The following is a 26,209-nucleotide window of genomic DNA, read 5'->3' on the forward strand; positions in this document are numbered from 1 at the left end:
TAAGATCGAGAATTGGGGAGAATTACCATCGGTGGCGATTTCGTGCAAATCGTTTCATCCACTTTTCCGCGACTTTTGATGTATGGGTACGTGTTGAATGAAACGTTAACTTGGGTCAGTTTCGCAGTATTGTATAACGTGGCCGTGCCAAAGGGGGTCGATGACTGTATTCGCGTGTTAGCCCATCGTGAACAGGGCATGCAATCTATAAGCGTTTCTGATATAAATCGTTGAGAAAGGGAGAGGAAAAAAGAACTCGTCAACGATTGTTCGATTTTTTGGATTGGTTAATTTAACTGTGTGAACTGTCGATGTATAATAATTTGGTAACAGGACGACATTCACGATTCAAGAGAGAGAGAGAGAGAGCAAATTTTCTTAGATCTTTATAAAGAAAAATAAAATAATCTCATAGATTATTGATTTAATTTTTTGAAAATTTGTAGACTTTGTATCTGATTTTATTCGAACATCTACTTTTATCCATGATTGAAAAATCCATACGTTGAACATTGTTCTGAGATGTTCGGAAGAGAAGGATGATTCAGACAAGTCAGGTGGAATCTTTTGTTTGGACGAAGAACGAGCTTCTTCAAACGTGATGTATGTAAAAATGCCGGCCTATTTTTTTTTTTTCGTCCACGAATCCAGTAGCAACGTCGATGTGTGATATTTTGTAGAAAAGCAGATCGCAGTTAGATGATATCGGCTTTTTCTGATAATTTTTCATTCTCGAAGAGAAAAAATTCAATTCAATTATCTCTAATTGTTCGTGAAATTCTTTCTTGATGAAGAGTCTTCAATCCGATATTTTTCTTTTTTTTAAATATACTGCTATTTCAATCGATTTTAATCCGAGTTATAATATTTCATCGTGTTTTTCTATAATTGTGTTTTTTACATTTTTTTTGAAACACGATTAATAATTTTTATATAAACTACGCGAGATTCAAATCTCTTTTTCCTTTTTTTTTTTTTTTTTTATATCTCAACGAACGCAAATACGAAATTGAAAGGACGAATTTCCTTTTCAACAGTGAGTAATGTAAGATTCACAGTCGCAAAAATTTTCATACACTTTATGCGAATTCAATTAAATTATCAAAACAAATAATTCTATTTTATACGAGAATTTCCTTTTAATCCTGGAATATTATTTCGAAGGAGTAAAATCAATCCTTAAAATTCGTCTTATATATATAAAATATAATTTCATAACAAGACTACAAGATAGATTAAACTATTAAATATTCGATATTTTTAATGCCACTTAAATTTCCAATTTAAATTATATTAATGTGATTGCAGAAAAAACACGAAAAATGATAAAAATTTGATTTCACGAAACTCGAGAAAATTTTATTCGTCGAGAAAAGTAAATTTCTCTGAATAGCGAAGAATTTTCATCGAAATCAAATTGTTCAAGATAATGTAAAATTTTGAAATAGAGTTATTAATACTTTTTTGAAATGGTTATAAATGTGAATGGATATATACTCTCGTGTCGAGAGTAACGAAGATTAGGTAAATATCAGAGAAGTAATGTTATCAGAGAACACGTTGCAAGAAGCGCAGGTATTGATGACAGGTCGAAGAAAAAAAAAAAATAATCGATGAGAAAAAATGTCTGTGTTGCACGAAAATTGTCAGTGTCAGTGGGTTATCCGGGCAGCACAACGTACAGACGGCGCGTGGTCACGAAGCAGGGTCCATATAATCGATACTCCACACTTCGAGTACCTGACTCCGTAGGGAGGGATGGAGAAAAGAAGATGGATTGAGATAAAAAAAAAGAGGCAGGAAAGTTCCAAGAGTGCCATCGCTCCTTTCCCCCCTCCTTTTCTCAAGAACTCTTCTTTCCTCTTCTCCCAGAAACGTCGAAATAATAAAAAGTTCGCAATACTCGTTCGCATAATTCCACTGAATGCGATAATAAAAATTAACGAGACGTCGCCTCTCTCATTTTCTTCAATCCTCATCCCACATCTTTCTTGCAGCTCATATTTCCAAATTAAATTATTTATAATCCAATACTTAACTCGAAACGTTTTATTTTAATTACTCGCATTCAGCATTTTTAATCTAATCTAATCTAATCTAAATATTCTTTCAGGTTTCAACGATTATTGTCGTACAAATAATCTTCTCAGAGAAGAATTTTCTATCATAACTGATAACTCAAAATAATTCTGATAATCCTTGAAGAAGACCGATAACTCTGTTATATCTTTGATATAACATCAAAGAATCGATTTAATTCATATTGAATTCGATTGATCTCCAACAACGTGTGACGAAGGATTATCTTCTAAGAAGTATCTATATAATTCTACTGTTTCTTTACTCGTTAAGCTGACGAGTGCAATGTATTTGGTATCACGATTATCGATGTTGCTAAGATGACTGGCGTGACAAATAACTTGGTGACGTTCAACATCTGTAATTCCGTTTCAGATACCGGTCGGCCTGGTCTGTTTTCCAGTGGTGCCAGGTGCGATGGCCGAACGGCGTAACGACGTAACGACGGGTGCCGCATTGCCGATGTCGTGCCTGCCGTAACTACCGTAAACGGGGTACGTGTACCCTCGTGTACCCACGCCAACCTTTGACTCTCTCTAGAGGTGGACGACTTATCGACCTGGGTGCTGCTAGCCAGGCCTACCACCAGTCAGGCCTTTGTCTCATTGGTTAGTTCAATCTCAAAATTTGACGACACGTCGTTTTTTCTTTTTTCTTTTCCTTTTTCTTCCTTTCATCAAACTCGAATCAATCAATTTCAAATTATCACAGAAAAAAAAGAAAAAGAACAATCCTTCGTCTTTAGAACGTTATTAAGCAACGTTATTCCATTCTATAAAATATTTTCGTAAGATGAATTATAATTACAAATGTGGATATATTTATTTATCCACGCGAGAATCAAGATGTGGAAATAAGAAAATCTGGAAAGATGTGTATTCTACTCTTTAGCCAGCATCCCCCAGAAGCAGTACCTTCGTAGTGTCTGAGAGGCCCTTGTCCTTCTAGGTCTTTTAGAGTGTTTGCGAATCAGGCCGCGACCCCGTAGTCGTCAACTGTGGTAGTGGTTGCAAAGGGTTGTGCCGCGAAATTAGAACATTGCATTCGTGAGGGTCGTCGCTGTCTCGCTCTCGTGGCGGGGCATCAATAGGAATAATACGAGCAACTATGCGATGTTGTAGCTCGTGCATAGGTAGACGCGAGTGTAACGACCTTACACCCCCGCAGGTAGCGCGAGATCGATGGGCTCCAACCTCTCATCCACAGTTCCTACCGCGGGCCAACTGCCTTCACCGTGCTCGCTTGTCCCACTTTTCTACTTTACCTCACCACTACCGACGTAACTCTACTTTGATTCGCACTTCTTACCGCTTATAAGCGAATTTACCAGTTGTTTATCAGTTCTCAGAAACGATTTTGTCGTTATTTCGTTCATCGATTTTGTTCTTATGGATATATAATTGCGGGACAAATGAAAAATAAGAATAGGAGAGGATGTTTCGTTTAAGATCGAAATCGTTAGGAATGATCTTGGTATATAGAATTTGTGGGGCGTGAATGAAATAAAATAAATCGGTTAGTTGTTTAAAATATATTGTATACGTTTCTCATAATGATAATAGTACGTTTTTTTCCATGATTCTTCGATCAAATTTTCATAATGATGAGCGATTAAAAATCGATCGATTTTATTATTGTAAAATTTTACTTCTATCTATTTATCTATCTATTGTTTCTATTTCTTGTTTTTTTTTTTTTGCAGAGAATACGCTAGTATCGTGTATATTGTGTATATGTGATACGGGTGAAACACTTCACTAGGAAAGCAAGTGCTCCAACAACAGAGTTATGTTTTCATAAACGTGATTATATATATACATATATATATATATATATATATATATATATATATATATATATGTGTGTGTATACGATCGTGATTATTGGAAAGATGAATTCGTTACGTGCATTCTATATAAACAATTACACGACGATCTATAAAATATATGTAAAAATTCATTTCATAAGAATTTCGCCTTATAAAATAGAACGTGCACTTTCTTTTTTTTTTATGAAAGATTCCTTCACAAAAATTTTAAGAAATGTGATTTTTTTTTTTGTATACTTTTCTATAAGAGATAGTTAAAATTCAAAATAGATCGATATGAGAAATATTAAAAAGATTCTTACTCTAATTTTATAAATAGAAGAAGATAAATTTACGATAAGATCGATGTTTTGAACTATCGAACGAAAGAAAATTCTATATCACTTAGGACTATTTTTCTTGAAGTCCTTTATACAATAATTTATACGAATTTATTATTTTATCAAGAAATTACCGCATGATCCTAGACAAAATTCATAATTATTATTATTATTATTATTATTTTGTAATTTCTTGAAAAAAGTCCAATTAAACTACTTTAATTCGCTTTATAAGCTTTAAAAAATTATCACATACACGTTACAAAATTCCTTGATTGATAAAAAAATCTACATATCGAGGTCGAATATTAGATCATTCTTAAATTGTGCTGTAACTTCGTCCTTTACAATCTCGGTTGCTTCGTTTATAATTTCTTCCTCGATACTTGATTTCCGTTTTAACGAAGAATGATTATTATTCGATCCCTCTCCAATTTCGATATTCGCAGTTTTTTGTTGCGCCGCTTGTTGTTTATCCTTATTAAGTATAGGTTTTATAGTCTCAGAGACTTCCGCATTTTTTTGATTTGCTTTGTACTTTTCACGTTCCTCCGTTTCGGAATTTTCGCTTTCGCTCATCCTACGTTCGTGAACGCGTCTTTTATTTCGTAATTTTCGTTGATTCTTTTTACGTTGACCCAAAATACTGGAATTAGATCTGGAAATTAAACGAGAATCAATCTATTTACCGTACTTATTATTATAAAAAATTAATGATCGATAAGATATTCAAAAAATTCAAAAATACCTGAACAATTGTCGCGATACCACGTCATTGAATCGTACTGTCTTTTTTAAACTGGAACAATCTGATTCAAGATTTAAATCTTGTGTCGAATCGTAATGGCAATCTACAGACGATGAAGCCATTCCATTTTCATCCGCACTCGATTCGGACACTGAACGTGAAAAATCATGAGTGTGCCGTGATTTCAATATACTTTTCGAGTATGATCCTGTATTTATGCTATTACTTGTTAATTCATCCCCACTGCTTTCTGAAACAGACCTAGTCTTTGGTAACGTACGACAAAGACTTGGTTGTTCTTCTATCGATCCTGTACTGTGTTGTTCGACTTCATCGTCAGAATCTAGATGTTTCGAAGTAATATTTATGACGACACCGTCTTCGTCAGCATGTACGTTGACTGTTCGATCCATTTCCAAATTATCATCTTCCTCTGCCTATATAAAATAACGGGAGGAGCGTAAAGTAATCTTTATTTTCTATTCATATATATATATATATATATATAAAATACCTACCAGTAATTCTTGTAGTTGATTTTTGAAAGACGTAGCAGTAGGAAAATGTCTCTCTTCCATGAATTCTTCGTTCGTACCAACATAGTATTGCGCTAAATTTTCCACGTTTTTTAACGTAATTGTAAATACAACGTTATTATCCCACGGTTCAACCGTGAGCGAATCGGGATCTACGGAATTTTCATTTATTTTTAAACACAACGAATAATGCTGTGGAAAGAAACCTGTACCTATAGACGTTAGTAAAACGTGTATTCCTAAATTATTTTGTAAAATTTTATGGCGTATGGAATTCGGATCGACATTTTTTACATTTACAGTAATCGCTAATTGATTGTTATACAAATTACAAATAAATGTTGGCAGTGAATACTTAATGCTAGGATCTAAAAATATGTCTATATTTTCTATGCTAGTCCGTAATGCTGTATCACTAGAATCCTCTATATTTTCACTTTCATACTCTATTTTAGTAGCTTCAAGCACTTTTTCACATTCTTCAACTAATTTAGACACAGAGTTGCTCTTCTGATTTTGATCAAGAGAATTTTCTGTAGAATCTTCTGACGATAATGGTGCTGGACTATCATGATCACTATCAACTCCACTATCTTCTCTAGCATCAGATAGCAGTACCACTGGTCGAATAACTGGTAGTGTTATTACAAGTTTTTTATATTTTGAATCAAATTTAGCATTACCCTTGTCTGCATTTACACAATAAGGTAAAGGTAATTCTAATAAATATTTTGCAGGTTTTTCACTTTTCAGACTGAGAAAACGTTCTTGTACATCCAAGGAAGCATCAGAAGCAGTTTTTAATAAGGGCAGATCTATGTTAATGATTAATTTCTTAGGTACTGTAGCATTCATTTTTGCATTTCTGTTATTGCTAAAATCTTCCAACTCTATATCAGATTGATGTTTTATGGAAAATTTTGGCGTCACATATTTGCTATTTATATCTTCAGTTTTATCTACTTTTTTATTATAATACTTGGTAGGTGGTGAACAACGCTTTGGCATTTCTTCTGCACATTTGAATTGTTGTTTTCTGCTTTCATCATAACTGGCCATTAATTTTTGATAAATTTCTGGTTCTATATCCAATTGTTTTTTAGGTGGTTCCTTTGATGGCTTTCTGATCACAGTAGGATGGCATATTCCTTTGTATGATATCTTTGGAAACTTAAGATTTTTCCGGTCCAGTTTGACCTGAGAATTACGTAGAATAAAAAATTTACAATAATGAATAATCGAAAAAACGAATAATCAAAACAATGGTTGACAATTCTTACCTTGAAATTATTTTCCACGCCATCGAGGGCTGTATTGTGAACAATTTCGCGAAATTGTGCATTTTTGGATGACAGATACATGGTGTCAGGATGAAAGACCACATCGAACACTTTACAACGTACATTTTTTTTGTCAAGGTCATCACGAGGAGGTGTCAACGTATAAGGAATAGACCATTGTAATCCACGATGACCTTGCTCGAAAGAAGGTTGACTGCTTGGTCGGTCAACAATGTTACTTTTGCTTATGTTTAGAAAACATTTTTTCTCTCCATTTACACTAGTTTTTATGACGTAACAAGGCTCGGGATGAACAAATGTAACGTCGACGCCCCGTTCCTTCTCCAATTGTGTGATTTCCTTTTCGTAGATCTTTCTATTTTCTGGATCAGTCACCTCTTCAGCGTATTCGATTAACAATTTACGAAACTCTTCCTTTTTCAGACACTCCGTTATATTCTTTAACTCTTCTTTGGTTACATCCAATTCTTCCCAATTTTTCCTATGTGTATCGTACGCGTCCATCTTACGAAATACTGTTTACAAATAAACTTGTAGATAGGTAGAAAGATCGCGAACTCTTATACCACGTGGATAGTTGCGCCACTACGCCGGCCGGTTGAATAGCGGTCAAATATGGAACTTCGAAACGTCTAATGGCGTTCGCGCCATTTTTTCTATTTTATTTCTATTTTCTTAAACCCATCAATCTATTTCTCTTCAATTTTCATAAAATCATTTTATGTTTCCTCTTCTTTTTTGCTACAGAGAAATAATAATATCAACGCTAGGGAAAAAATTCAACTTGTTCGTAATCTTTAGATATTTTTAATTCTTAATTTTTTTTTTTTTGTTTCGATTAAAATTCGGTCGAATCGCACGAAAATTCGATGACAAATATCGAATAGCAAAGAAGTAACATCATCGTTTAATAATAAAAATTTGAGCTACCTTTCACTGCACCAACTTCCCTACTATATGATTCCGTAGATGCGCTATTATAAAATTGCAACGAAAAATAAAAATCTGAAGCGATAAATTTTCATTTTAAACTTTGAACGAATATAATTTATTTATAAGTTAAGTCAATTAGAATTTCATCTCGAAATTGTTGTTCATTAAAACGTATAATTAATTATGCATAGAAAAGTTTTCCTTTCCGCAATTTCCAACTGTTGGTGGGAGTTTAGATGAAGATGTGGGGATTAAGCGGTACGAAGTCTCTGACCCACTGACATTCTCTTTAGTTACTTGGTAGACACAAACGTCGATAATTTGTGACTTTCAAGACTTTCAATGTCCGTAATCAGGATTATTTGTAGAATAATATTTAAGAAAAGAAGGTAGCCACCTTCGAAAGGAACAAACGATCGATCATTTTGAGATGCGGTTTAATCGCGGCTTGGTAACTAGTGTCGCTGCTTGCTTAACAGTTTTCTTCATCATTTTAAATTTAAAATCAACTATAGAGACTGTAAACAATTCAGGGATAAATATAAAAGAGCCATACGTTGGGGAACGTAATATCCACAAGGATCAGGTAAATTGAACGTCCGATATTATAAATTTAAATATTATATTTAAAATTTAATAAAGTTTTCGACACAGTTCAACTCGAAAGCGAATTTTCTTTTCGAATAACGCATCGATCTAGTTTAGGCTGTGCATTGCAGTGAAAGTGCATCGGTGAAAGAATGCAATTATTGGAAAGTGATCTTTCTCCTTCACGCATTTTATAAAATGCTTCTTACAAAATAAAAGAGGTCCAGAGATCGCAAGATTGCATGTATTACAGGCGTTACTTTTCTCTCGTTTAATAACATATAAGTTGTTAAATTTATTAAATTAAACTATATCATTATATCATTTTGTATACACGATTAATACGAGATTTATTTTGCAGACGTATCGATATGTTACCCCCTCTCTCGCGGAATTAGCTGCTCGTGGAGCTTTGCCGAAAATGAATAAACATATTTTAATGCTGACTCGTGTACCCGACGCAGGAGCCGAACTGTTTGTCCTGTTGCTACAACGTTTGCAGGGTTACAATGCATTTAAGCATATACGATTACCACCCGGTGATCACGGGCTTCTATCAACTTTGCAAGAGGTAAAATTTAATAAGATACACAGTCGTCGATTCAATCTTATTTTTCTTGCACTTTTTTTTAGCCCTTATACGAATATTAATCGCGATTAATTTCGATAATTTATTCGTGTGAATGAAATGCGAATCACCAGTTGATTCATCGATCGCAGATCCTCGAAAAATTTAAAAATTTAATCATAAAATGGTCGTTGCACTTTGCACGCTCGGAGCCAGAATCAGTCGATTTTCAGTGTTGCAATCGAAGTTGTGCCACTTTCATCTTTCCAATTAAAGTAACCGGGCGGGAAATACTTATTTGGAGCATGTTTAGGTGAATTCAAGAAGATAGCGCAACTGCGCGAAATACGATAGAAAAGTTAATAAATATGAAAAGTTTCGTATATATATTTATATTTTTATCGGTTATTTTCGTTAATTTTCACTTTTCGACGAGGAGAAGACAGTTTTTTCTTTTTTTTTTTTTAGTAAATAACTTTAATATCTTATTTTATAGGAACTTTTAGTAGAAGAAATTACTAATATCATAAGGCAGGAAGCGATTCCTTTAAGTTTCGACGGGGATGTTAGATTCTTAAACTTTTCAAAGTTCGGGCGAGTGTCTCCGTCATTTATTTCTTTAGTAAGGAATCCTATAGGAGTACAAAATTTTCTGAGGTAAAAAAAATCACGTTTTTTCCCTAGAATTTATATGAATATTTCGTTAGAAATAATATTTGTACGCGTTTGTACGATACATTGGTACACTCAGTGTTGTATAATAGTATATCGGCGTAATTTTAAGCGTGCGTCGAATATGCCATTTATGCCATTTTTTAGATATCACGAGAGACGAAGAAATATGGTGGAAAGTAGAGCCATACCCATATTTTGTGGCCAAGATCCTCGATGCTCGTAAGTATTCGATTAATAATATTTTTTTTTTTTCTAGCACATTTCGATCTCTCGATCTTTCTCTGTGATCTTAATTATAGAGAAATAAATAATAAATGGGCGTTACAACGGGCCAAAGCGAATGTCGTTGAATGGTATCCTGTTGTCGGAATATTGGAGTACATGGAACAATCGATAGACGTACTGGAATACAAATTTCCATATTTCTTTCGAGGTGCTAAGCATAGTTACAAAAAAATTCGTAAGTAAATATAAGATACAATTGCAATTCCATATTATACGCGATGCTATTATAAGCGAGGTTTATTAAGGTTTTGAATTTATCTTGATCATTCAGAATCAAAAAATAAACATTTTCCCGATCCCACATTTATGTTAAATTCGCAAGAAGGCTATAATATTTTGTCTAAACTCTTTGAGGATGAAATAGAGTTTTATCAATGGTTGAAATTACGACTTTTAAACGAAACAATGAAGAAGAAACGGTGATGGGAGCCAATATTCGTCAAGAAAGGAAATTTTCTCACGTTTGTTTCGAAGATAGATACCAAAGATAATTAATATTAAAAAAAAAAAAAATTTCCTTACAAAAAGGAATATAACAAGGTGAATGAATTATTTCTTTCTCTTTTCTATCTTTTTATTCGAATATTATGAAATTATAAATCTTCTATTATTTAGGATGCGTGTAAAAAAAAAAAAAATATTATTTTTCCATTGTCACAGCATATAATTTATTCATTTTTTACATTCGTATTGTAAGTTTATTATAACAATAAGTATAATTATTTATACATATGTAGGTATAATTTCAAGTCAAAGATATAATATTCGTGTTTTCAATAATTATAAGATAAGATCGATGTTTAAAGTATTTTTAATAATATAATAATAAAAATATAATTCTTATATTTAATTAGAAATATAAGAATTTATGTCATCTTTTATTATTATTCTTTCTTTCACATCGATAGACATAAAGTAGAAAACATAAAGAAGAAAATTAACTTTTCCTCAAGTATCGATGCTCAATTTATATGATACTTTAAACATAAAAAAAATCTTATAATCCGTTCAAGCAGTTTAATATTGTAATCATTTAAATGTATATAGCAATCTTTTAAACGTATCGGTCTTATTATATCACCGAGGATGAAAGTATTTTTTTTTTTTTTTCTTTTTTCCTTACTAAATATTTTAACGAAATGTATTTAGAATAAATACGAAAATGTACAAGGAAATATTAGAAAACGTACAATGATTATTTCCTGTTTACCGGCTGTTTATATAATATTAGCGGGATATCATGTAACGAAGCTCTTATTATTTATTTACATTTTCTTGAAAAATGCAAGTTTCCAATATCACAACTATCGTATGATAAATATTAGAGAAAAAAAAAAAAAAAAAAAAAAAAGAAAAAAAGAAAAATGAATAATTACCAGCATTGATACGACAGAAATGACAGAAATTACTTCTTTGATGATACATTATTACAAGCAAAAGGACGTATATTTTTTTTTATAGCTTAATAGAACATATAAAAATATCATTTATTTGAGTAAAATTCGAAATGTTGTTATATAAAAATGCCGCTATCGTTATCAACGATGGTGTACACGGTGTATGATTTTAAATTGAACGAAAAATAAAATTAAGGGGTGTCGGAAAGTGATTTCGACCATTTTATACGCATATCGCGCGTGCAGCAAAACATGGCAATCATGTTGATGTACAAATGAACGAGCAGCAACATGAGCCAAACGTGCCATCACTTTTTCTTCGCATCCTTTAATCCAGCCCCAGCGTTAAACTTAAAGAAAATTATATCTCCATCCTCGACGACATAATTGCGTCCTTGCTGTCTATATTTCCCGGCAGCCTGTTATAAAGAAGAAGGGAACGGGCATTGAAATAAATTCAACGCATTGTGATTATATATCAATAAGGGATATATATATATATATATATATATATATATATATATATTCACCTTTACAGCAGCTTCCGATCCTTCGTTTTTAAAATCGTCAAATTTCATAACTTCAGCCATGATAAATCCTTTCTCGAAATCCGTGTGAATTTTTCCCGCGGCTTGTGGTGCCTTCGTACCCCTCTGAAAATGTTCAATGATATTTGAACAAAAGGGAAGAGAGATCCCCAAACAACAAAAGCTTATAATGCTTCGATCGTTACCTGGATCGTCCATGCCTTGACTTCGTCGTGGCCCGCCGTGAAGAAGTATTGCAATTGAAGTGCCTTGTATCCTTGAACGATGATCTTGTCGAGGGCGCTTTAACGAGAAAAATGATTTCGTTAAAGTTGATAATTTTTTTAGCATTATGATAGAAAAAAAGAAAAAAGAAAAGAAAAGAAAAGAAAGGAAAAAAAGGGGAAAGGAAATAGATTCTTGGTTCAAAGAAGGGGTGGCCAAAAAACCAGGACCACGGAATATGATTGTCCCGAACCGAATATCGTCTAATGACAGGGTATAAGAAGGGAAGCCATCCTATTCTGCGAGCCCGACGAACTTCCAGACTTCAGAGAATACACATAAAGCTGAACGACTTAATACCGCAATTTTATCACTCTAACTCTGTCCGAGAGACCTACTTCGGCGCCCCGGTCATCTGCGGTCTAGAAATAAAATCGCTGTATCTAGAGATCTTCCGTTTGTCCCCTGTGATTACCTGCGAGAAGAGAAACCTCGTCGTATACGATGATTTGCGAAGGGACCGGTCGAAAAATTTGGACCAAGAAAAAAAAAAAAAAATTTACAATTTACCAAACCATGATTATACGACTAGTATTCATTGAATAGAAGGAACACCATCACTTAATATCTTTCACCGCAAATAACACGATCAAACACGTTTCGTTTCATTCCTCTCCCCTTCCTCCTCCTCCTCGTTCGTTATCATTTCTCTTCTTTTGAAACGCGCGACTATGTTCAAAAAATTATTTACACGATTAAATATACTCGATCGAGTTTATCATGCACGTGCACACGAACAACATACAAGCTTTTAAACTTATCCCGCCAATGACCCACTAGCCAACTGAACCGGTTGATCCTCATTCCACTCGCCTCCTCCCTGGTTATACCGGTGTGCGTGCCCGGGAGGGTAGGAGGGGTTTTTATGCAATTTTGCAAGAATTTGAATAGCCGTTCGTAAAAATATAATGCGCCGCAGCGAGGATGCCGCAGTTTTTATTAGTAACCCCTCTACGTGAAAGTAGGGCTGGTCTAGACGCTTAAAGCCCCCTCGCTTGTTATTACCGTTAGTAGATAACTCGGTGCATAACTAAATATGGGAACCCGACTTTGTTCGGGTTTTCAGGTTTTCGGGGGTTAGGCGAAACGTTTAATTTTACGAACGTTCGCCCCCCCCCTCCCCCTCCTCTCGTCCCTTTCCTCTCCTCTTTCACACTTATTCCTCTCATTTATGTGTGAAGCATAAGATACAAATTCGTTCTCGTTTCCGATTTCTGATTCACCTTGTAACCTTGTTCTCTTCTAAATATTTCCCGCGTTCCGCCTCGTTCATGTCGAGCAGCTTGTTTTCAAACACGCCGCTGAACGGGATCAGAATTGCCCCTGGATCGTTCTTGTCCACCCATTCCTTGATTTTGATTAACCTGAAAATCGTAATCATCGTTAATCATAGCATATATGAGAGAGTAGACGAAATCCACGAAGCAACGATAATGTAATAAACCGTTTTTACCATTTATTCTTTTTACGCACGTAATCCTTTTCGGACAGGTTGATCAAATAAATAACAGGCTTCGACGTGAGGAATAAATACTTGTTCAAAACCTCGATCTGGAAAATGGAGAAGAAGGAATCGAGGAATATTTAATTAATCTAATATAACGGAATGTAGAAATTAAACTCACATCGGTGGCGCTCCAATCGGCAAATCTGATGTGCCTCTTTTCATCCACCATCACACCTTTCACTTTCAACAACGTATCCTGCACAAAGAAGGATACATCAATACATTACGGTTTAAACATCATACTCACGTGAACGAAAGAATCACGTGTTTTCTAACAAAGTGGAATAATAATTTTTAATAATAATTTCGTGCAACGATCGGAGGATAACGAAAGGATGTATTTGGAAAGACGAAGAGATGGTGGTGGTGGTTTCGAACTGTCGAAAAGTTTTTAGCAAATTGCCAACGAGTCTGGAGGGGAGAGAGATCGGAAATTGCCGTGGGTCAATCCACGGAAAGTGGGTAATTCGATTGATTCGTTCTAGGAAGTAGTGTACCACCACCCCCGTAAATTTCGTTCACACTCCATTTTCGAATGCAGATTTTCTTCGAGTTTTTCGACCAATTGCTTCTCAATATGAAATAAATATTATTTCCATTATTTAAAAGATACACTTTGATTACTCACGTATTCAGGCTTGAGCTTCTTGTCGTTTCCTCGAACAACAAGTTTCTCCAATTTCTCGAGATGGCCGTTCAAGAATTCGATGTCCTTCAACCGTAACTCCTCGCTAATGATCTCGAGATCCCTCACGGGGTTCACGTCTCCCTCTACGTGAGTAACGTCGTCGTCATCGAACGCTCCTGCGTGAAAAATCGCATCATGAAGAAGAAGAAATTTCCCCCTCTCTTCTTTAATTCTTAAAGTAATCAACTCTTTCTCTCCCTCTGTGTTCACGTTTTACTGTCGCATGTCGCGAGACAAGCTTCGTGATAGCTTCGTGTTCGACGACACGAGACAAGAACGAACGAACATAATGACGGGTTAATCGCTCCATCTCCTCTTCCCTTAACACGTTGTCAGATTTTATCATATGTTGTAATTTGTGGAGGGAAAAAAAAAAAAAAAAAAAAAAAANAAAAAAAAAAAAAAAGGAAGAAAAATTATTAAAATTATTAAAATCGTCGATCGACTTACGACAAAGATGAAAAATTCCGTCGCAAGCGTTGATGTGCGAGAGGAAACTGTTCCCCAATCCTTGCCCCTCCGCCGCGCCCTTAACCAATCCAGCGATGTCCACGACGTTCAAGAAAGCCGGAACTTTGCTGCAAAGATTATTGTAAAGATTAAATTAAAAAAAAAAAAAAAGAAGAAAAAGGAATACATTGAGATTTTCGACAGGGATAAGAAATTACACGGTGCACTTTTTGAATTGGAAACGGAGGGGGGAGGGGGGATAGCTAAGCGACAACGAGCCGTATTTAAATGCTAATGCAAGTAGCATCATTAAACAATTAGCCTTTGAAGACTGGCGTGTTGGTAAAATGACCAAGAATGGGGAAGGGGAGAGTGTTAGAGATGGCTTTCATTAGGGATCGTTGAATCATCCGACACGTGCAACAAGCAGGAGTTGGACCGTGTGCAATATCTCTCTCTCTCTCTCTCTCTCTCTCTGGAGGGCCGTTGCTCTTTGATCTCGACGCCGTTTTCGCATTTTAATCTCTCCTAAATTAGCGGAATTGTGAACCGACACGTGCCCCACGGCAAACTCACTTTCGATAAACTGCTTGTTTTTTACATAACCTCTTTTCAACGAATTCGCACGATTCCAGTTCAATCTCATCGAGCCGTGATAAAAAGTAAACACGACGGCTTTCATCGACTCTTCCCTGCTCGATGCACGCCAAACAGTTTCGACAGGGCTTCCATTGTCAGTTTTCAAAGTAGAATGAAATTTTAATTAATTCGAATGTACGCATTAGTTAAAATGTTCTTAAGAAACGAAGACTTTTAACTTCTTCCCAACTTCTTATTTTTTTGAAAATAATATATTCGAAATAAACAACGTGTATTTTGTAAATATCTCGTTATATAGTTATTATATATTTTTTATTCCAGAGATTTATAATCTTATTTTTTTTTTTTCTTCAGAATAGAAATATTACTTGAAATTTATTATTATTACAAGGCGAGTTATGCGAGAGAGGTACGCAAAGTCGATAGATATTCGACTACGATGTGTGGGGAATTTTCTTGAATCTGCATTGCAGATCACGTACCGCTTTCACGTACCGTCCCCCCACCTTGCGAAAATAAAAGTATGGAAACGTCAACGATTATTCCAACTCGTTTCCCATCGCGAGGGTGGATTTTGGACTCGTTGCCTTCACTCGATAATACAGCGACTACATCGGATCATTCGAATCGATTTGTGATCCACAACACAATATTTAAAACGCGTACAATATTTACATTTACGTACCTGGCCGGTTTGAAATAGTCGCAGAGATAATCGAATCTCGAGTCAGGAACAGGTACGCGACGTGCTGAAAGATGAATTAATCTGAATTAAACGAACGAGCGTGTTTCTTTTAAAAAGAAAAAAAGAAGGGAAAAGAAAATAGAAATTCTATTCAACGTTGAATTCGTCTATTTACAAAATTGTTTCATCACACAGAAGATACAGAAGAGATATCGATGATAACAACTTAGGCTAAGTCAAAGTATGAATCCTCGATATTATTAATATTTATATTCGACTCTTCGAGGTTGTTCTCGTCGAGGTCGACCAAAATTTGGGTCGGCGACGTCCGACAGAACGAGACGTAGTTGGTGTCGCGTTTAGGATCGTCACCTATCACGGACAATTGGCTGAACGTGTAACCGTAATGACGGGGTCTCTTCTTATACTCGTTCACGCTGATGAAAGGGTTTAGAATTTGCTTCATCATCCGGCTGGCGAGCTTCAATATCTTCTCGTAACCGTAAATCCTTTCGTTGATAGCTCTGTACAACTCCGTCTCCCTTGAAACGGGCTCGTTTTTCGCCTTCAAGTACGTGCCGATAAAAATGGCGGCGGTGGCCGAGGGCGACATACCCGGGAATTTTGGCCTGCTTATGGATACCTGGTTTATAGCGTCGATTATCAACAAAGCGACCGTCTGTTCAAGGAAGCCAAGATTCGGCAATGCCCCGATGTCGATCGGGGCCAAGGTGCGGGTGAAATTGACCACGGTGTCCGCGTATCTCTCAGGCTTTTCCATAAACTTGTCGCGGCACGCGTTCGAGCAGAACAAGTACACGTTGTCCTTGTACAAAACCCCTATGCTCAGCTTTCCTCGGACGATGTTCCGACTCGGTAGATGGTCGAGATAAGTGACCGAGCACAACCCTTTCACTCGCAACCGTTTGATCCAGCACGGATGCTCCAAATCGATCGTCTCTGTCAATATTCGTGGACGTTGGTCGGGAAGATATCTCGTATTTACCGGTGGAAGATACCTCTCCGGATCCTCGACGAACTCGTCCACGTGTTTCGGGCAAATCCAGTACAAGTGCTCCCTGAATTGGACCACCCCTCGATGATCGGGGACCTCGCTCCTCGTCAACGCGTCCTCGTGATACAAGCAAAGGGGGCAATACGTTTGGAAACTGCTTTGCTTGCTCCTGAACTCGTAAGGGGAAACGCTCATATACCTCAAACTATGAACCTTCTCGTAATCGCTCTCGCGAAAATATTTCCTGATCTCGACGTATCTCGAGCAAACGTCTCGATCGGCACGTGTCCACACGTGCCACCTGCACTTGGTCGCGTCCATCTCGATCACGTTCTGATTGAAATTTCTCAACCAGCGTCGATAATTATCCTGATCGATCCGCCATACGTCGTAAAGGTGGGTCAAAAATTTCTTGGAAAATCTGGGCGGTTTGGTTATCTCGTCGTCCCCTTCCCGCGACAAGCACTCGAGCGAGAACTCGAGATCGGATTTCAGATCGAGGACGATGATCGGTTGGACGCCGAAGTAGGTGAGTTGCTCGTACTCCCTTCGACTCATGGGGAAACCGTCCAACACGAAGCCCTGGGAGATTATGCTCGGGTCGATCGAGTACATCTCGATGGCCCGTTGCATCTTCTCCATCGGGACCATTCGTCCCATTCGTAGATGGGACTCGGCCGATTCGGCCGATTCCACCCAAGGGAAATATCTCATGATGTAACGTAGGGCGGAGCCACGGGTGATCAGCTTCAACTTGTACTTCTCCGCGAATCGTTCGGAGAGGGTGGTTTTCCCGCACTTAGGCGGCCCGATCACCGAGATTCGAAACTGCGTGATGGGCGCGTAAGAGTCCTGCTCGAGATACTTGTACGGATCCCTGACGAATTCCTCCTGGGCTTCCTTACCGCCGAAGAAGTAAACGTATTGGCGGTGTACGGCCGGGTATACATCGTCCCTGAACTCCAACGGCAGGAACATTTGGAGAGGGATCTCGTTTCGATGCAATTGGACCGGGCACCAACGGCCGAACGAGCTGAGGAAATAGTAGCCGCAATCGAGCAACGAGTCGGCCGTTTCGATGTCTATGCTGGATATTTGCTCGAGGATGGAGGTGGTACGGCGCGTGTAAGGCTCGATGATCAGCATCGCTTGCTGGAAAACGTTCCCGGGGCTTTTCTCCGCGTCGAGCACGATGTAAGGTATAGACTCGTTGGCCAGACTCTCCCTTACGGCGTTCACCTTCTCGGCCTCGTTGTCGTACTTCCTCGAGAACTCGTCCTCGATCCTTCCCCTAGCCGTCTCGAAATCCTCCCAATCGGTGAACAACACCGGTTCCGGATTCTCCTGATACCATATCTCCTCCAACTCGTACCTCCTCGACTCCATCTCCTCCTCCCCACCCCCGTACTCCTCCGGATCGAGCAACCTGACCTCCCTGTTCAACGCTTCCTCGATCCAATCGTCCCGTCTCCTCTCGTAATGTTTCAACTCCATCGCGTACCGCTCCCCCTCCGCCTCCTTCTCCGCCTCCAAATTCTTCTCCCAAAGCGCGAACAAATTCCCCATCATTCTCTCGGACGCCGTTTCTTTGCCGCAACGAAGCTCGAACACTATCTCGGGCACCGTGTAATGCTTCAACGCCGTTTCCACGTCTTGGGGACAGCTTGGAAATTGATCGAACACTGCCCCCGACCTGTTGAACATCCCGTTGAAATAATCCAACAAGCACTCCCTGTGCATCCTTGGAGGCAGGTGGCCACCCTCGCTCCAGTAACGGCGTACGAACGTCTGTATGGTAGGTTGGTCGCTGTTGTACCTCTCGTCGTTCAGATCCTCCGGCAACTCGACGGGGTCCAGGAGGCCGCCCCTCGCCAATATTATCGCGTGTTTGTCGGTGATCGGTGGCATGGCGCGCAACCTCATGTAATTGGTGAAGCAATCGAAATAATCCACCCAGACCAAGCCGCACTCCCGCGATATAGCGTCCGAAAGCGTGCTCCTCCCGCTCCCCGTTGGCCCGATCACGCTGACGCGGAGGGGGGGGACGGTGGACAACGGCCTCCGTAAGGGAAGATTCAATCTCCTAGGATCCCGGATGAATTCCTCGAGGGCTTGGCTGCTCGAGCAGTGATACATCTTGTCCATGAAAATCGCGCCGAACTGTTCCTTACCTTTCCAGAACACGTTGTACCTCATCAACGCGACGGGGCAATAATTGGCTGTGTCCCCTAGACGAAGATTGGCGGTCTGCTTCAAATCCCCCGCCATTTCTTTCTCCTCCCTCTCCTCCTCCTCCTCCTCCTCCTCCTCCTCCATATCCACGGTTACGTCGGCCATACCCGCGTACTCGGCTAGGAACTTCTCCCTCTCCTTCTCCTCCTCGGTCATCACCCTGGCTTTGTCCGTGTAACGATCCTTGATTCGTTGGATCGCGTGTGCGAACGTATCGGCGAGTTTCCCAACGTTGCACGGGATCAACGTCTCGCAACTGTCGCCAACCATCTCCTCTATCGTCTTCCAATCGAGGTAAAATTGTTGAACGTGCCTCACGTATTCGAACAATCCTTCCTCGTATTCCCCCTCCCCCTCCTCCCCCTCCTCCTCCTCATTCGAACGATCGAAAACCGTTCCGTTTCTCCCCCCTTCGAAAATATCCCGCCACTTGGACGTAAGATATTCGTAAGGCTCCTCGTCGACCAGGAGGACGGCATCCTCGAAGACGATCCCCGAATCCCTTATCACGTTCCAAGACTCGGCGTTGGGATACATACCGTCCACCACGTAACCCCCGTCCCTCCACACGTCCTCGTCGATCCTCTCCCCCGGTATATCTTTTATACGTTCGACAATCGCGTCCGCCTCGTTCCTAAACGGAACGAGGTCGCTGGTCAGATAGTAGCCGATCTCCGGATCCACGTCCAACGATCTCTTCATCTCCTTCACGTTTATCGCGATCCCTTTCAATTCTCGGGCCAACTCGCGGCAGAGGTCGGTCTTCCCGGAATAATTGGGCCCGAACACGACTACCCTGCACGTCGGCCGTGGCGAGAAGGGACGTAGAAAGGTCCGAGGATTATCGACGAACAGATCGACCGCGTCGCTCGACGAAAGGAAGAATATCTTGTTCATGAAACGGACGCTGTGCCTCGCGCTCCCCCTCGTCGTTCTTCCTCTCGTCAACTCGACCGGGCAGAGGAAATTCCAGGTGGACAGTTTCCAAGGGAAGAACGGGGACACGGTCTCCCTGTTCGCCAAGTCTCGATAAGCCTCCTCGTTCGATCTCTCCTCGAACTCGTCCCCGTGGAGGAGTTCCCCTTCCGTGTTCTCCACCAGCCTGACAGGGAGAATAACGCGTCGCACTGGCAACGTGCGCAAACGGGCGCTAAGCGTGCGGAACATGAACGCTAGGGGGGAACGGCCGTCCAGCTTGATCACGTTTTGAGGATTGTGCAGCAGGATGCGTTTGTCGATCACAGGCATCACCGAACGTTTGAAAAACTCGCATTGGATTTTCACGTTCGACGACTCGTCCGATATCCGTTTGAGCAGATACTTCCCGTGATCCTCGTCCAGGAGCCGTTCCTCGTCCATCAACTCTTTGTACAACTCGTAGCTCGCGTTCATGTAATGCCTGATCTTCTCGTGGTTGAACAACATTTGGATCTTGTCCGCCATGTCGAGGAAACTCGTGTCTATGATACGGCCGATCAACGGATTCAATCGGAAGTGATAGCGCTTCTTCACGTGGTCCTCGTCTGGGCACATCAAGTAAATGATCAACGTCGGTTTCAACGGCCAGCTCGCGAAAATATCCTCGATCTGGGTCGAAACGAACTCCTCGTAATTAGCCTCGACCACGCACCCTTCCTTCGAATCTCGTGTCTCTCGACGACACGCCACCCCGCCACCGCCCTCCACCGTTTCCTTGCACGTCATCTCGAACGAGGGATTGAAGTATCTCATGGTGTCCTGATACGCGGCATTAATCGCCTCCTCGTCCACGGGCAGATAGGAGGAGTAATCGAGGGTCTTGTTAGGGATGAGAGGCAATCCTTCCACGATGTACCCTTTGTGGTACACGTCCCGTTTCTTGAGACGGTTAAGTATCAAGTTCATGATTATATCCGGGCCCACGTAACCGCCCAATTTCAATATCTTGGCCATTAATCGACCTTTCTCGCTACCCTCCTCGATCTCGAGTTTGATGAGGTAAACGGGGTTGATTAGGATGCATTTAAACGTGGTGGCGATCATGCTCGCAAGTTTCATTGTGTTCAGATCGGGTTTTCCGAGCATGACGAAGCAGGTTGGCTCCCTCTCCAGGTATTTCCTTTTCGTCTCAGTGTCCATGTAGGGGTCGCGGTTCGCGAACGGCTCCTCGGAGGGAGGGAAGTGCGGTACATTTTCCGTGTGGCCCTTCGATAAACTCGACTCGGAGAATCGGGTGAACGGATTCGTGTCCTCGTGGAACGCGTAGTAATTGTTCGCTTTTGGATACAAACGGGGCAGAGGTTTCGGCCAGGTGGGCGCGTATTCCTCGCGGGGATGGCCTTTAATGTGCTTGAAGTGACTTCTCTTCACGATGAACGACGCGTCCGTGTCGAACTCGTCCACCTTCCTCTCCCGTTTCTTCCGTAAAGGTGCACCTTTGTCGCACATGCTTGCTTCTCTTTCATTTTTGAGGTTATCGAAAAATTCTTTCCAACAAGAAGGTTGTTCTTTCAAACAAACAAACGACGCGTGCACAGTATATCGTGTACACCGTGTCTCTTTACTTTTTCCCGTCGAGATGCAAGATCGACGACGAGAGATCGACACGTTTCTTCGTAACGAAATATATTCAACGAGTATATGCACGATTAATAGGATTAATATTGATCTAAAGCAAGTATAATAAAGTATATATGTATATATATATATATATATATGGATACTTATTTTCATTGGGGTCGATGGTGCAGAAGGGGAAATTCTCAGCAGCCGCTTGACTTTTCGTCAACACGTTGAAGAAGGTCGATTTCCCTACGTTAGGTATGCCCACTATACCAACTTTCAAGTTGGTGCCCACACGGCCAATAAGCGGTTTCCGTTCCGGCTCCTCGATTTTCTTTGGCGCCATCCTAAGGGAAATAGAAATCTATCGTCATCTCTCTCGTTCCTTCGATTTTCCTCCCCTCCCCCCCCAATTCCATCCAAAGGAACGTCGATTCATCTTTTCTTTTTATTAACGTATTAACAACGCGTGGCCTCTTTCAACGAACGTCGAAAGAAAGAAAGAAAGAAAGAAAGAAAGAAAAAGAAGAAACGATATAACAATATTTGCATATACACGGCGCGTGTATATAGACGCAGAAATGAAAATGACTCGGCATTTGTTGGCTCGACGCCACGCCCTTCGTCGCTCCAACCCTTGGAATCTTTAACATTTGCCCCCGGCTTGGAACGGAATCAAGGCAGAGAGGGCGAGTAAGTCGGAGCGGCGAGTCGAATCGTGGTGGTGGTGGTGGTGGTGGATTCGAGCCGGGTCGAGTCGGCTTCTCAAACATCGAGAGTCGCTTTCGACCGCTCGGGGTGACTAATTATATTAATGCGGACGGCACATCAAGCGATTGCTGTATTTACCGCGAGATTGCCCCCCCTTCTTTCTCTCGATCCTTGGCCGCGCCATATCAAAAGGATGGAAACGGGTACGAGACGCCTACGGGAGGTAAAGGGGGATGCGAGGAAGGGAGAGGCGATACGAAAGTGCTGGGGAGAGGAGGGAGGGGGAGGTGGATACTCTCCTCGGCGAGTAAAGATGCGAGGGAGGAGGAATACGTCGGGTAAGGGGACCGACGATTACTGGGCACCAAAGCCGCGAATCACCGGCATCACGCCGGGAATCTGCAACCGCGCCTTAGGCCGCCAATCCGCCACCGACTTTGCCGCGATTCCTCTCTCTCTCTCTCTCTCTCTCTCTCTGTCGCCTTCCTTTCGTCCCACGATCGACCACCATTCGAACGGCCTTCCCCTTTTTTCCCCCGTCTGAAACTGTTCCTCTGTCTCTGGAACTCTGTTTAACCGCGCCACCTTCCTCCTCATCCCCCAGAAAATTTGCAAATTATATGGATAATGGGAGAGAGAGAGAGAGGGAGGGAGAGAGGAAAGGAGACCCGCCCTATTCGTTCGACGAGGCGCCGTCGCTCTTTTTTCTTTGTCTATCTTATACGGTGGAAATTATTAGTCGGTTTAATAAAATACTTAAATACTCGGTACGGGTCCGCGTAAATTTCGAGATTTAAAAATTTAAAAGAGGCGCCAATTCCACGGTACTGCATTGGACGTGTTGGGGGAGCTTCAGGCTTTGAGATGTAGCATTGCACGGTGCTGCCTCGTAACACTAGCCACTCGAACCAGCCACGAGATGCACACCAGAACTTAACCTTACTTTGGCTGGGAGAACGAGTTATTTATAGATTGCTAACTTTAACAATTTTCGAGTGCACGTTTTTTAAGATTCTCACCGCACACTTGAACCATTTGCCCATACCGGGGATTCGTATGAACGTTTCTATCAGCGTAACGGGCATTGCATCATTTTTACATGCGCGTTACGTTACCTGTCTCTTCGTACGAAAATTATATGGGAAATTTCTTATAGTATAGCACTATTTTCACACACGATTCGTGCAATTGGATGATCAAGCGTCGATTAAATACCTTGTATATCCTTCTTCACTGTTTCTAAACAAATATCACCGTACAACGCGTGGCAAAGAAAGGAACACAGCACTACACTGACGTCACACGTTCGACCGGCCTTCAGTCGCGAAATAGGGAACTGTATTACCAGCCGAGAGTATCTTCGATCGAATAGAAAAAGGAGAGAGAGAGGAAGAGAGAGAGAGAGAGAGGAAAAAAAAACAAGAGGCGGACTAGACGGATTATTAAATAAAAAAAACGAGCAATCGACGAGTATTCTTATTTATTCGAACTGCCTCGAATAACGACAATACGGTCAATTATATCGTTCAATTTTTCGTATTGCCATTTTGATACTTTAGTTTCGCTTTGTAATTTTTGCGAAACGATTCCCTAGTTGATTTCGATGATTCGATCCGCTCTAAGTATCTATAATTCGAAGACCAGTTCATTGTAATTCTAGGAATAGAATTTATGAAATGAAGCGCTACCTTTAATCTCTTGGAAGAAAAAGGGGTCATCAGAGAGAAAGAAAGAGAGAGAGAGAGAGAGAGTTGATTGTAATGCTTTCGTAGAAACCATAAACACGCATGCTTCTTTCGCAACAAATATATCTCCTTCGAGATGAAAAAAAAAATATATACACGATTTGATTGAAATCGTTGTAACGCTTTTTCATCGAGAATTGTAATTTCGCTCAAATAGGATAAACGTGCGTTTTTTTTTTTTCTTTTTTCCGATAACCGTGGATTCATCAACTGAGACACTTGAGTCACTTTACGATTACAATTAATTATCGTACGTTGCGTACAAAAGTTTTTATAAATGCTCGTGTGTACGTAGAGAAGAAGATCGATACGATCGAAAATACGAACGCGATTATTGGATCTAATTCGACGGTGTGCGTTATGTGATGGGAACGCACGTTGTGGATCACCGGAGGGCCGTAATTCGAAGGATAATATTAAGATTGCTTCAGAATGAAAGAGAAAGAAAAAAAAAAAAAAAAAAGATGGCCGGGGATGGCCGCGCGTGTGTGTGCCCTTACGGTCTACGGTCCTTTTAGTGGCGCCGTGAGATCGGATCGAGAAAAGAACGAGACGATCGTTTTGAATTTTTAACCCGGGAAATTTTTTTTTTTCTTTCTTCTACGATACTACACATCCGAGAAAATAAAAATTTCTCTCGGAAATTGATTTTCATATCGTTTCGATTAGAACAAACGAAGTTGTTGATTCGATCGTAATCGTTGGCAAAATTTCTGATAACCTGACCAACCGAATCGAATATTTGTTACGAGCTTGATATTACGTTAACCGATATTTCATTTGGCGAACAAATTTCTAACATTGTGCTCGACCTTGTGCCGTATGATTATTTCAATTATTTTATTACGAACCGTATCAATCTCGGCCCATATAATGCATATAATCAGAAGGCTATTATTCCACGAGCGCACGGCTGGCGGAAAGGACCTATTCCCCTACCTCCTCCATAGTCCATACCTCCATAGTCTCGCCCGGTTTTCGTGATATTGTAATTTGGAGACCGCAAACCTCGCTGACGTCACTGGTGCACCATGGTCGAGGAGCATCTTGCCGGCGTGGCGCACGATCGAAACTCCTTCCTCTCTCCCCCCCCTCTCTTATTGGCCGACAATTTCGATGAAAAGCATATTAAAGGCCGACGAATTATAGGAATTTCGGCGGATTAGATTGTCGGCCGAATTGAAGGATTGCGTTACTAATTCGCGACGAAAACGCAACGACGCGCTGCCGCTCGTTGCTTTCAAGATTTATTTGGACGTGGTTGGATTGATTGCGATGAAGGTTAAATTACGAAGGTAAATACACGGAGGCAATCCTTTCGTTCGATAACCGAGCGAAAAAGAGAAGAAGAAGAAGAAGAAGAAGAAGAAGAAGATCTGAGGGCAGATCCGAGGAAGGAAGAGAAACAGCGTCAACTCTTTGTTCAAACATTATGCGTATACACCACCGCGGGCTGTCATTTATTCAGAGGCGATTGCACGCCATTACGTTTCGCCAGTTGTTTGGTTATACCGTTTCGAATGTACCGAGGTGGTTTATTGCTAGAAAAAATAGAAGGTGGATCGTAAATGGAATAACAGGGTGCAGGGAATGAGAACAGAGTTTGCATTTGAAGATAATAAAACGTAGAAAACGATCGTTTAATGAGGAAACGTACGGGACTGGTTTTTTTTACGAGGAAATAACGTTCAAACTATCAAGCGTGGGCCAATTCAGACGCTTCTTTTTCTCTTTTCCTCGAATCTCGTTGATGATACACTTAATCCAAATTATCATTAAAGATAACTTAATTTGTACATTAATTAATACCCTTTTATTCACGTTATTCATTCTCTCTCTAATCGAATTCGATTCCATTCTCCCCCTTGCATATTCCCAAAGGAGGATTGGCAAAGCGAAGAAAAGCGAGCAGAGAGAATGGAAAGAATTCTTGATGTAAAATTCTCGTAGGATATATTTCGATCC

At 40.2% G+C, this 26,209-nt stretch overlaps 3 protein-coding genes across 7 annotated transcripts in view; 1 reads left to right on the top strand and 2 right to left on the bottom strand.

The window, feature by feature from the left end:
* LOC122714393 (uronyl 2-sulfotransferase-like) overlaps positions 1-10,468 on the top strand; it is a 29,159-nt gene extending 18,691 nt beyond the window's left edge. For 3 of the 5 annotated variants that reach the window (XM_043935687.1, XM_043935689.1, XM_043935690.1), the window contains 8 exons: positions 2,114-2,373; positions 2,455-2,687; positions 7,560-8,331; positions 8,695-8,904; positions 9,398-9,558; positions 9,721-9,795; positions 9,876-10,036; positions 10,133-10,468. In XM_043935687.1, the coding sequence (XP_043791622.1) occupies positions 8,176-8,331; positions 8,695-8,904; positions 9,398-9,558; positions 9,721-9,795; positions 9,876-10,036; positions 10,133-10,284 (915 nt within the window). In that variant the 5' untranslated portion in view covers positions 2,114-2,373; positions 2,455-2,687; positions 7,560-8,175 and the 3' untranslated portion in view covers positions 10,285-10,468. Of the gene's footprint in view, positions 1-455; positions 604-2,113; positions 2,374-2,454; positions 2,688-7,559; positions 8,332-8,694; positions 8,905-9,397; positions 9,559-9,720; positions 9,796-9,875; positions 10,037-10,132 lie in introns of those variants that run through there. The other 2 variants (XM_043935691.1, XM_043935688.1) reach the window with 2 other exon arrangements.
* Positions 4,117-7,530, bottom strand: LOC122714392 (protein kintoun). Its single transcript, XM_043935686.1, has 4 exons — positions 6,792-7,530; positions 5,494-6,708; positions 4,976-5,412; positions 4,117-4,885 (listed from the first exon to the last, which is right to left on the bottom strand). Exons 1-4 carry the CDS (start codon positions 7,314-7,316, stop codon positions 4,516-4,518), a joined length of 2,547 nt encoding a protein of 848 aa, XP_043791621.1. The 5' UTR covers positions 7,317-7,530; the 3' UTR covers positions 4,117-4,515.
* Positions 10,469-10,636: 168 nt separating the features above from the next.
* LOC122714327 (adenylate kinase 9) lies at positions 10,637-21,943 on the bottom strand. Its single transcript, XM_043935589.1, has 11 exons — positions 16,233-21,943; positions 16,157-16,167; positions 16,001-16,081; positions 14,716-14,843; positions 14,206-14,381; positions 13,696-13,773; positions 13,524-13,621; positions 13,294-13,434; positions 11,992-12,088; positions 11,789-11,911; positions 10,637-11,677 (listed from the first exon to the last, which is right to left on the bottom strand). The coding sequence occupies exons 1-11, from the start codon at positions 21,672-21,674 to the stop codon at positions 11,567-11,569; spliced, it is 6,486 nt and encodes a 2,161-aa protein (XP_043791524.1). The 5' UTR covers positions 21,675-21,943; the 3' UTR covers positions 10,637-11,566.
* Positions 21,944-26,209: the final 4,266 nt, after the last annotated feature.

Source organism: Apis laboriosa, unplaced genomic scaffold (assembly GCF_014066325.1).
Source record: "Apis laboriosa isolate Shangri-la unplaced genomic scaffold, ASM1406632v1 scaffold29_cov151, whole genome shotgun sequence".
NCBI classification, from domain to species: Eukaryota; Metazoa; Arthropoda; class Insecta; order Hymenoptera; family Apidae; genus Apis; species Apis laboriosa.